At 36.1% G+C, this 12,880-nt stretch overlaps 1 protein-coding gene across 16 annotated transcripts in view; it reads left to right on the forward strand.

The window, feature by feature from the left end:
• Nucleotides 1-11,844, forward strand: part of LOC139118496 (disks large homolog 1-like) — a 176,638-nt gene extending 164,794 nt beyond the window's left edge. For 8 of the 16 annotated variants that reach the window (XM_070681790.1, XM_070681795.1, XM_070681793.1 and 5 more), the window contains 6 exons: nucleotides 1,214-1,264; nucleotides 3,082-3,132; nucleotides 3,662-3,766; nucleotides 5,140-5,312; nucleotides 6,231-6,435; nucleotides 8,175-11,844. In XM_070681790.1, the coding sequence (XP_070537891.1) occupies nucleotides 1,214-1,264; nucleotides 3,082-3,132; nucleotides 3,662-3,766; nucleotides 5,140-5,312; nucleotides 6,231-6,435; nucleotides 8,175-8,281 (692 nt within the window). In that variant the 3' untranslated portion in view covers nucleotides 8,282-11,844. Of the gene's footprint in view, nucleotides 1-336; nucleotides 367-1,213; nucleotides 1,265-3,081; nucleotides 3,133-3,661; nucleotides 3,767-5,139; nucleotides 5,313-6,230; nucleotides 6,436-8,174 lie in introns of all 16 variants that reach the window. The other 8 variants (XM_070681791.1, XM_070681796.1, XM_070681794.1 and 5 more) reach the window with 2 other exon arrangements.
• Nucleotides 11,845-12,880: the final 1,036 nt, after the last annotated feature.

Below are 12,880 nucleotides of genomic sequence, written 5' to 3' on the forward strand. Positions count from 1 at the left end.
AAGTTTCCATGGAGTGTAACAATCATTAGTCAATGTCTTTCCATAACCTATGCATCACAAGATGTTGGAATTTTCACTCAGTGTCTACAGTGTTCACTGCCAGTGCCAAAGCAATCCCTCCATCTATTCGTCAGTGAAGTGACACTGAAAATTCACATAAAATACGCACGTGTGAATGTATGAATGAAAGAGTATCCTCAACTTTTATCTGCAAGATACTACACTGTTTTGTACAATGTCCAGAAGTTGTTTTGTATGCACCGTTTTTATGTTTGAATGTTCATATTAATTTTGATTGTTTTTTTATAACATTTACTGTGCTAACCTGATGACCAGTGTCCTCAGTCTCCTCAATCCTTGATAAAGGTTATTTTTTATTTTGTTTCATTGAAAAATTGTTCTTTTCAATGGTAGCGTTGGACAGATTTTGTGTGTGTCTGTTCAGGCTTTCAGAGATTTTGCAAAAAAAAGGAAAAAAGAAATTATCATAATTTTCGGATCAGAAGATAAGTCGCTGAATAGATTACACCATTTTCAAGTACAGGGAACATATTTTGTTGAAAAATCAGTCTCTATCGAGTCCAAATTTTGTCTTCATGTTGTATATACACAGAATTTGACACAGAATGTCAAAATTCATCCGTACAAAGTTCAAAATATTCATTTGTGTTAGCCCAATCAATGAAGTAAAAAAGAAAGAGAAGGATACAACAAAATCTAGTAACAAAAATATCACCTTGTATTTGTCTAGATTTGCATCTACTACTTACCTGAGCAGATCCACACAAGCTCTGTTAAACTGAGATGACTTCAATCAGGAACCAGATGCAACTTCAGAATAATGAACTCTGTCACACAGTTTATGCCACTATCCAATATGGCTGCCAGGCCAGAACTACTGCTCCCATGGCAACATAGAGAAACGTACAGGTTGATGTTGTCAATTCCCATTTTGTTAACAATGACAAAGATATCCTTTTCAGAATAATTCCTGAAGCCTGCATCATGTTTCCATGAGGTGAAGTCAAACATCACAATACAAATTTTGCATTATTATTATAGAAGCAGAAAAATGCTATGTGTTGGCTACTAGTAGACTTGTAATAACTCTCCGCACATTTTTTTTCTCTCTTTCCTTGGTTTATCCCTTGTCTATGGTCTTTGCCTTGTGTGGGGTCTTTCCCCCTTCTCTTGTGGTATTCTCCAAATTTAGCTACCAACTTCACATCCAATGCCAGTGATACAGAAAGTACATGTAGCTACAGTAAGTGATACACACCCAGTCAAAAATTCCACCCCTAATGTGAACCTGAAAATGTCTCTAATGCTCATTAACTCACTCCCACATATGAAAACTCTTTTTCAAATGAATGTGAATCTGGAAAAAGATGTAGTGTGTCATAAGATCATTCACTGTGTATCCATGTTGAGTATTAACCCAAGATTTTCACCGAAAAGATAAGCAAAAAATTCAAAGTTAAATGTTTCAAGACTCTGGGGATTTCATATCTTGTCATATGATTGATTTTTTTCAAACTTTCCCAAAATTTCCAGTATGTTTGTGAGACATTCTGTGACATCAAATGATCATGATTCAGCAAGTGGAGAAATGAAACACCAATAACACAAACACACATAAATGTTTGCTCAGAAAATGTCATTAGCAGGCTCCAAATATTTTCCGTTTCAAGTTTAGTACCCAAGCTACTTGGGGCTTGCACATTTACTGTAAAGCACCTGTAAGTAAATTATCAAAAAGTATCAACGAAAAAAAATCATAAAAGCTTTCGTGCAAATTAAGAAATCTCCATCAAATAATTCCAGACTATCCTCTGTGTCTTGAAGCATTCATAGCTATATTTTGCATGCATATAATTCTCTTGCACATGATAAAAAAAATTTCATTCTAAAATCCCAAGGCTGAGTTCACCTCAGTTTATCCACCATGTCTCATGAGATAAAATTTGTGTGTAATAGCTCCATGTACTTCAAATAAATGTAATTAACTGTCATAAAAGTGATAACGAAGTATCCCATGTTACCTTGCTACAATGTTAAACTGTTGTTGTTCACAGTTGATATGTCGATTTTTGATGTTCATTCAAGCAACGCTGGGTGTAATTTTACCAGCACATCAAATTTTGGCCCATGCAGGAATCCAACATGTACCATAGAGGGCAGTGTTCCTGGTAAAAAGATAGCATCTCAGCGATTGTTGAAAGAAAGGGATGGGCATGAAACCTTGTATTTACCCAACCATTGTTGGCAGAAAATATGTCTGATTATTATGTCGACCAGGTCAGGCACAAGAACAACAACAAAAATATCTTGAAAGTGGTGTATTTAGAATTGATCATTGTAGCAAGGTTACCAGTCAAGATATTATCCCACCGCATCATTTCTCACTCATTTTTCACATCTTCCATTTCTCATTAGCGCTACATCTTTTTGCCCATGAACCCTTTCCACCCTTAAAGTCTGTGTGTTGGTCCACCCTAAATTTTAGGTCGTACCAAACTGCATCAATGGAAAGGGGAAGTGGGTTTATGCTGGTAAAGTGCAATAAAATGCTGCATGTGGAAGTTCATATAAGTTGACCCTCTCACCCCCACAGTCTGTATGTTGGTTTGACCGTAATAATCTTTATCGAAGAGGTCACACCAAACTACAGAGGGGATGATGGTGCTGATACTAGGCATAGTTTATGGCATTGTTAGTGTATTCTTCACCATCTCTTGTAAATTTTGTACATTCCAGAAATATGAAAGTAGAAAAAAAATTATACGATTCACCTAAAAAGAGAAAGCTATCCATAATTTTAAAAAACACTGAATGGAAGACAGCAGCCTTCCATTTACAGTGTTTCATGAAATTACAAGATGTCATGAATTGCCACAATATCCATAAATCTTCGACTCTAAAATATCTCAGATTTTGAAAGAAAGGTTATCATAATCCGGGTTCTTTTCTGTCGACTTTTGTCAATTCATTTATCATCATTTCAATTTAATTTCATTCATCAAATAATTCATTTGTGGCACAAATTTTTTTTTTTTAAAAAGTGGATATTTTGCATTTCAGGGGGTGTTGATGAGCCCATTCTGTCATATGAAGCTGTGGTTCAACAAGAAGGTAAGGCTTGTACCATTTGGTCCCATTAGAAAAAATAAATTTCCCTATTTAGTCAGTTTTATGTTTCACTCAGAGATAAGGATTGTACGGTACTTGATATGGCTAGTGAACCGTCACATCATTTTTTTTTCTGCTGTGATGAACTACTTGTCTCCTAGATATTTCTGTGCAGAATTGACAAGAGGCTGTTTCTGAGCAGATTAAACAGTAGTACCTGGCATTCCACTCTGTTGTCAAATTATCTACACATCTCAGCTTGCAAAATGACAAAATTGTCAACAGCGCCCTCTTGCGGTGTGACTTAAAATTCTTAAATTTGTTAGTTTCCTCATATGTAATAAAATCCAATTCTGAGATCTACAAAGACTGTACTTATGAGTAGACACATCAAAATTTTTCTCAAGGTTTCAATTTGTTCACCCATATTTTTAATGTGAATGCATAACCAACAAGCTGTAATTTCATAGCCTCCCCAGTGACTCCCAGGTATCACAAAAGTCACCTTTTTTGTCTACATTTACATTTTCAGCTACACACTACCAGAGACCAGTAATCATTCTAGGACCAATGAAGGATCGTATTAATGATGATCTGATTTCAGAGTATCCCGATAAGTTTGGAAGCTGTGTTCCTCGTAAGTTGACACAGTTCCTCTTTAAACTTTTCCAATCATCCTAATAGCCGGCATGTATTGTTATAAATATAACGCCTTGTTTTTGCTGTGTGATGTTGCATAATTTTTGCTGTCTTGTGCTTTTCTATTCACATCACTTTAAGCATAATGTGCTCACAGGTCATTGCCCCCACCAAAAGAATGAATTACAGTTATTCTGCTGATGATATGTCGTACAACAATGTACATGCACTTTGGAGGACTTTCCTTAGAAGTATATTTTGTTACAAACAATAACATTGAGGCAAGTCATGTAGCCAGTATCCTCTGACAAGCTGTACAGAGATAATCACAATTTGCTGTTTAGATGGGTTAGACATTGTTAAAGCCCCAATAGCTGCGAATTTTATGCATTATTTTTATGATTTTATTTTCAAACCACAGTTGGTTTGTGTTAATGTGCTAACTGAAGAACTTGGATAGAAATATTACTGCTCGCAGATTTTGACCATGCCTACCGGTATGTGTTTTTACCGGTTAAATAATAAACGGGTGCCGCACTCATAAAAATGGCACCCCCACAGAAAAGTACAAAAAAGCACTATTTCCTGTACATACATGATGATCATCAAAGGAACAAGCATGATGCCATTTACTTGGATGCACAGCACACGGTGATCAACATTTTGTTGTAGTAATCTTTATTTTCTTTGTCACATGATTAGTTTTTGAAAATGGTGGGGAATCTAAAAGGATTTTAAAACGTTTGAATTTACATGCCACTTTTGACACTTATGACAGTGTTATACACTTATTCAGTCTTTAATGGGTCTTATTCAAAGAGAACTCTTAGAAAACAGGGGATATTGTGAGATTAGTTTATTGCAAATTTGCAGCTATTGGGGCTTTAAATTTGCTTGAAATTGCTAAAGTTGAAATGAAATTGCAATGATTATCAGTGACTTATGGCTTGTTCAAGACTTGTGCACCATCACAAATAACCTTCTTTAAAGCAGGCCTTACTAACATCGTATATCAATTGTTGACTCACACTCATAGATCAAGCACACACTCAAAAAGCACCGGTAGTGTAAGACAAAAACCACAATTGATATACAGTGTATGTGAGCCTTGCTGTGAAGGCTATTTTCATGGTGGCAAATGCTCTAGACCAATCTGGAAGTCATCGATAATTGCTGCAATGCAACAAAGCTTTCAGCAGTTTCAAGGAAATGTTTAAAATCCCAGCTGCCTAAAGCAAAACAGTCATTGTGATGAATTATGTGGTAATAGGAAATGTTAACCATCAGATTTATTTGTAAACCAGGTATAAAATTTCCACTATCACTTTCCCACATAAATCACCATACCAATTTCTTTCTCCGTCTCCATAGACACTACACGAGCAAGGCGCCATTATGAAGTGGATGCTAGAGACTATCACTTTGTAGAATCCAGAGAACAGATGGAGAGAGACATTCAAAACCATTCATTCATTGAAGCAGGGCAGTATAATGATAATCTTTATGGCACCAGTGTGGCGTCAGTACGAGAAGTGGCCGAGAAGGTAAGGTTATTACAATCATAACTCAGAACTAAGGGATGATCGGGAAATTCAATTTTCTTTACAATTGCACTTCTAACAGTTTCTGCTCATTTTTCCCATTTAATATAAGACTTTCGTAACTGCAAATATGCAGCACTTGACATAAGGCACCATTGAACTTTCTTAGATTTTGATTCTGTCATTGCTGTAAAACAATTGCCATATTGTTACATTCAACCCTATACTTTCTATTGCTATGCTTTTAGCCATGAATCAAATTCATAATTTTTCTCTTAAGCTATTGATAATTTTCATTTCAAAAGTGCTATTTCAGAAGTCTATAAATTTTCATTGCTTTCATTCAGTTTAGTGTATTGCGTACATATTGCACTCAGTGAGCTATGTTATGATTGTTGTGAATTGTGATTGAAAAAGGAGAAAACGTTGCTGTTGAGAAATGCTATGATGAGCCAACTTGATTACCATTAGTGTTACAATCCAACACAATGTGGAAAATACAAGAGGCTGTTTCTGAGCATGTAACTTTGAAAAGTAGGAATCGCTCTGATATAAACACACTTATTTACACAACAGATGACAGAAATTGCATATGATTTATGGAATGATATAAATATCAACTCCTATGAGTTATCCTGGCCAAGCTCAACAATGTTAATGTGCAACACATATTGTTCCTTTCAGTCATTGCATTTGGTTTGTATGATGGTTGTCATGCAAGGAATGGTGTAATTTCAGTTTTATAAGATTGCAACTCACACAGCCTGCCCAAAGTGTCTACCAAATATGTATACAAAGTGATATTGACTCCCAACCCCTGTTCCCAAAAATTGGTGATATAATAAGAGAGGACTCTTCCAAAAGACTCGCACATAACAAAGACATGACTCTAATGCTGCTATCATTCTCTGCATACCACAGCAAGGAAAACACTGCATCTTGGACGTCAGTGGCAACGCCATCAAGCGACTCCAAGTAGCCCAGCTGTATCCCGTGGCCATCTTCATCAAGCCCAAGTCAGTGGAGGCCATCATGGATATGAACAAACGAATCACTGAGGAGCAAGCCAGGAAGACCTATGAGAGAGCACTCAAACTTGAACAGGAATTCCTGCAGTTTTTTACAGGTTAGTTTATTTTTCATCCGTTCAAGGGGGAACTTTCAGCCTCTTAGACTGAGCCCTCCCATATCTCTTGACTTCTCTGTACTCCACAGACTTTTCATGCAAATGCTACAACAGTCTTGTCTTTGAGTGCAAGTTTAACAATTTGCTTTTAGATGCATCCCGTGAGAAACTCCTACTTTTAACCCATTTGCCACATTTCATTATATTACCAGTCCATCTGTCCAGTGCAAAACTAAAGATGGATCAGAACTGGTAGAATGCTTGTACCTGTGCACACCCAATTCCCTGTAAACTAGTCCATATTCACCATTGATAACAATAGGTCTGGGCCAAACCATGGTGGTGAAAGGGTAAAAGAGAGGTATAAAAATCCCACGTTGATTGTTGTTGAGTGGTGCATCATTGTCCTCTCATAATCAGGTAATCTCCAGAAAAAATATTCTTTCGGGGACATCAGCAATTTACATCATTGTAGGAACATCCCAGCATGCATCAGAGACATTTCCCAGCATACAGTAAAATGGTCTTCAAGTCACTAAAACAGCACCACACAAGTAATGTGGATTTGAAGTGCAATGAAATATTGAAACATCCTTCAAAGATTTATCAGAAGTGAAAATCCTGAATAGCTTGTCATAATATTTCCACTATATGATCATTAGAACTATAATATGTCAAAATTTGCTACGCTTGCTTCAAAAGGTTGTTGAAGCATGCAGCAACTCAGGAAATGACGCCAAACATTTCAACTAAGAATAATCTCCCATGTCAAAACTATCCCCTCTCGTTTGCAGACTTCTGAATTTTCATGTTTGATCACTTGTGCAGTATTTCAGTTCCAGAGCAGTTTGTTTTGTAATTTCTCTGGCGTTCCCACTGCAGAAAATAACTGATGTGCACGCTATCTTAAATGGCTTTATAAAGTGGCCACTTGAGACGAAGCACAGCTATAATTACCAACACACCTTAATACTTTACATTGTACCCACATTAAAGCATTATTGAACCTCAAAACAAGTAGTATGAATCTACGGAGTTAATCAATTATTTCAACAAACTTGGCGTCTTAGCTTCCCATTACTACTTGTCCATTTTATCAAATGTCAGCTGGAAAACATTTCTGTTCCAATTTACTGCATGTCCTCTTATTTCTGTTGTTGCCTTGAATTGAAGTCTGGATGTTGACAACGTTTTGATTTGTTTTGGGATTACTATGCAAAATACATGTGTCATTGCTTTCAAAAAATTTAAAGATGTCCCTTTGAAGTTAAATCTGTTGAACCATTGATCACCAAACTGTGTTAAAAGTGTATTGTTTGCTGTGACAGAGTCGCATCTCATTAGAGGAAAGTAGAGGTAGTTGGGTTCAAGTATTCTTAATCCAAACATAAGATATGAAGGGAAATCCTGTCCACCATGATCCAGTAAAACTTTTGTTTGGCGAGAAGCTATGCTTCCATCATCCCCTCATTTAGGACCAACTTTATACTAAACTTTGTCATACTGTTCAGTGGAGCAGGATGTATATTGAATCAAGTGTAGCCATTTTATTTGCATTCGATGACAAAGATAATAAAGTTGCTTTTCTCCACCCACCCCCAAGTGATCACAAAAATTATTTTAATGTAGCAGATTAAGTTGGCAGGACAAACTTACTTATGTAGTTTCACTCAACGAACATGCCATGCAGTAATGCAGGTATTTCTGTTATAACATGTTATGTATTTATTTCCCAACAGCAATCGTTCAAGGCGACACAGTGGATGAAATATACAAGCAGGTCAAAGAAGTCATCGGCAGAGAATCCACACCAACCATCTGGGTGCCTGCCAAGGAGAAGCTGTAAAAATATTTATCAGGATAGGGGGTATCAGTCATGTGAAAAACTGTTGGCCAATCATATGTCAGTATTGCAACTGTATATACCTACCAAACCAGGTGTTGACACTGTCTTGGCTTATCAAAGAACTTTATTCCTGTATATAACTTTGAGTGAATGTTTCTTAAACTAAAGAAAAAAGTATAGAAAAAAAATACTACCAAAAAATTTAACCAGAATTTGATACTGTATTTCAACAAACAAGAATGAGAAATGTGCACTGTACATATGACATAGTATGTGGTTAATGGAAAGAATTAACCCAGAGATTTGTCTTTAAAAAATGTTATTCATGTAACCTACTATAAAACTTTTTTCTTTTTTCTTTTTTATAAAAACTGGGAACAAAAAAAATTTTGCTCCAAAGTTCAATATTCACTGCCACCTAACTAACGCTTCTAGGTCATTGTTTCTCAGATAGGAATGTGTACCAAATGAATGTTTCATGCTGAGTTGAGAGCAGAAGAAAATATGGAAACCAGTACCCCTAGGATAGGGAAATAATGTAAAAGTGCCCCCTAGGTTAGAAAATAATGTATGGTTACCTATGGGGGACTTACTTAAGAAGTCTCAATTTATTTATGAGGAAAAAAGGTAAAAAGCTAAAATGATTAAAAAAGTATATTGTCAGTTGTCCCGAAAGAGTGTAAAATTGAAATTTGCTGTTCAGACATTTTGTGAAAAGAATATTGTTAGGTGCGAATAAACTTTAAAAAAAAATAATTGTTACTCAAGGATAGGTTTGATGAAGTTTGTTTTTTTTGTAATCTTTAATGACCAAGTTTAAACAAAAAATCGCTAAGTCAAACAATCAATGAATTGATTCACGATAACTTTGTACAGGTGTCAGAACAATATTGGAAATTAAGAAGAAAAATTAGTGTATTATCATATCTTACAAAATTGTGGTAGAAAACTTAGAACAGATGTATTTTTTCATATGAACATAGACTAACTTAAACCACTGTCCTCCCCCTACATTTTGGTGTAGCCTATTTGTTACCCCCGGGGGTTGACTTTATTTGCATGTCTCTCAGGGGGTAGCAGGGTATACAAAGGAAGGGAATATTTGTTTAATATATGAATTCTACCGAGGAAAATAGTAGAGGTTTGACATGAAAATCTCAGTTTTCCTTTGGTATAATTTTACTTAGTATAAGTGTAAGATTTGTTTGGAATTTGGTGTTTTCTACACATATTATTTTGTAAAAGTGACATTACTTAGACAGAAAGACTTACAATTTAGCCCATAGGAACAGCCCAATAACACCCAGCTATGTATTTTCCACAGTCTTTTTTCAGGTTTGTCCCTGCAATCAAATAATTTTTCCACTGTGGATTGTAAAGTGACACTTACCAAATATAGGGTGAAGATGGTGGTGTTTTTTTTGAGAGAGAGAAAGAGAGAAATATCTGTGTACATTTACTCATTCCATGATAATGTATGTCAGGACATTTGTTTTTTTATTATTTGAAACTAACCGTTGTTTTTTGTCAATATGATTTAGCTGAGATTGGCACGATGAACATGGTATTGTTTTCCCATTTCTACTCCTTGAGTCCACTCTCTGTCAGAAATTAGTGATAATTTCAGTATTACATAGTGTGTCTATCAGCGTGTTGTCACACATCAAGAGCTTACATGTACACCTGTTTGAAATCAGGGGACATATAGACCAATCAACACGTTAGATTTTACATCATGTGTGTGCACAGCCTTTACTCTGTGGTCTTAGTATTGACAGTGATCCACCTGAAAAACAGTGGGCCCAATCTTCATTATTAAAATAAGGTTTTCTAAGGGGCCTCCTTAAGCTATTTGAAGCAGCTAAGCCCCCTTAGGATTATGTTAATTTGTATAAGTGTACAGTTTAGGCCCATTCACCTTCTGTCTCACTGTGACAATTATGAGGCACTCTGAGTTGGCTGCAGTAACCCAGTAGCCATTTGAAATGTATAACCCTGTCACCCCCATGGCTGAGTAAGCTGGTCTGCCATCAGCATTTCAGACTCAACTCATACGTTGTTAAAAGTTGTTAACATTTGAACTGATATAAGTGGAACTGGTATGATGTCTTTGTCCAATTAGGTCAAGGAAAGATATGATCAAGTCACGTCAACCAATCAGATTTGACCATTATTCAGATTTGCAAGGTATTGACCTAGAGAATTTCACAATAATTATGATATTATTCCAACGGAATCCTAACAAAAAGCAGTCCTTCAAAAATGAAAGGCTATGTTCAACTTTGCTATTTTGCATGTGTTACAGATGGAAAAATATGATCACACAAAAAGTTGAAAATCTGCAGGTTTTCTGAAAATAATGACATTGGTATCAGCTGCTTCAAATAACAGAAATAATCAAGAAAGTGAATGAGAATGATTTGATAATGCATTGAATTCAAACAATTCTTGTATATATGGCCTGGCTTTATCATTTTCATATACCAGGGATTATGCCATACCAGGTGACATCTCTTTCATTTATAAGATGGCCTTGTACAGAGTATTTATGGAAGAGTAACCGTTTCAATTAGTGGATCAGTTTATTTGCAGTGGATGCAGGGAGGATTGTCACATGATATGCAATTACACCATCAGATTACCTTGTGAGGGTGACCTATATGCAGTCAGTCAGTGTTTGGTTTGCCAAGATTCTATGATGGCTTTACATAGAGAATAGTAGAGAGCACTCGTGAGTCGGTGATATTGGTTCATAATCTACTAGACCTCATGTTAGTGAGAAAAGTATGGTTCAGAGACAACACTTCAGTGATACATTGTGCACTGAATGTCTCACACTTTTCCTGTGTTATGAAACGGGATGGGCGAGTCACATCGATTTGTTCATATTTGGAATCAACTGGTAGCAAATGTGAGAGAATTCATTTTGACAATTTGTTTCATCGCCAGACAGATTGCTCTGTTGTATACAGAGAAGATCCCAAGTAACGACCTGCTGCTTTGCAAACACAAGGTCACTTTTTTAGTGATCTACTATTTGTGGTTAAAGGTTGCTTTTTTCATATCTCCAACGCTTAAGACATAATGTGTTTGTGCTATATCGAAGAACAGCCTAGAATAAAAATGTTTGGTGTGAAAAACCCTCTTTTAAAACACTTGCATATACCTCGTCTGCCAGAGAAATAGCTCTTGGCATATTTCCAATCACAGAGACCACTTAAAACTTTACATTTTATCAATCACATTCATAAAGAAACTGCTGACTTTAAGGCAGTAGGATTAAGTGCACCTGTGCCATGTCAATTTACCACAGTGAAGAGCGCCCTCTAACTTTGTTAAATAAATCAGCATTTGTTTATATGTTAGCCATTGGCAAACTTTGAGGGTGCAGTACAAAGATCTCAGACTGATTGTGGTAGTGTCATATCTATGTAATAGAATTGTGATCAGGAGTTAACCTTGTTTGGAGCTGTATTCTAGTTTGATATGTGTTCTGTCATTCTCTAAGGTCTTTTTTACAACTTGCAGTCTACGGCAATAAAGATCATTGACTTTAAAAATGACCCTCTGTCGTCAGTGAATTTTGCTTCTATATACTGGCACTTGTGCCAGTGTCCATTTAAGCATGTGTGTCTGTTCCCACATCCGTAGAATGAATTTCATAATTAAATTGAAATTTTGCAGTCTTGGTTTGCAGCTGGCAACCAATTACAGTGAGGGGGATATGGCTTGAATAATTAACCAGAGTGTTTTCCCAAGAGTTGGCAATGACAGAAATCCCCTCTGATTTATACAAAATTCCCCATAAAATAAACAAACTGCATGGTTTCCCTGCCTACAATGACATCTTGAGATAATATTATGCATAGAATATTGACAGCGAAACACTGCACCATAATTGTTGCCTATGATGTGATGTCACTGACTTTATTTAACCCACTATCTCCTGAGCCACACTAAAATTACAAAGCTAGCTTCCAATTAGCATGACGATGTGCTAAAGCCTTTCAACAAGTGTTTGCCTCCACATTACAAAACTGAACATTATATGAATGAAGTGTGAAGGCTTACATTCACTAGATGAAAAAGAACAAGAAACTGAACTTTTTAATTAGATATTTGATCCACGCAATGACCTTAATTTGCTATACCCTTGAAAAACTTTAAGGTGCATAATTTGTTAAAGTCCTCTCAGAACCAAATCTTCCCAGCCATGAGAGGGGCCCCGGGGGAAACACTTAATAAAGGACTCATTTTTTCCATTTCCATAATGGTTCATACATTGTTTGGTATCTCTGAAATGTGTGGTTAGATTGATCAACATTCTTCGTGTTATTAGCTGCTGTCGTTTTCTTGTTCTGAATAACAAGACTTCCATGCTATTTATCTTTAACTGTTTATATCAATTAATGAAAAGAATACGCAAAAAATTAGACTTTGTGTAAATACTAGAATACTATAATTATAACACTACAGCAGGGTTATAGCCTGACCAAATTGCCCAGGGGGCAGAACCTAGCTTAAAAAGGATTAAAATAATTTACATAGAGTCACATATTGACGAAAATTCCAGGGAGGGGCACCTGTGTCGTCGCCCCT

Source organism: Ptychodera flava, chromosome 19, assembly GCF_041260155.1.
Source record: "Ptychodera flava strain L36383 chromosome 19, AS_Pfla_20210202, whole genome shotgun sequence".
Classification (NCBI taxonomy): Eukaryota; Metazoa; Hemichordata; class Enteropneusta; family Ptychoderidae; genus Ptychodera; species Ptychodera flava.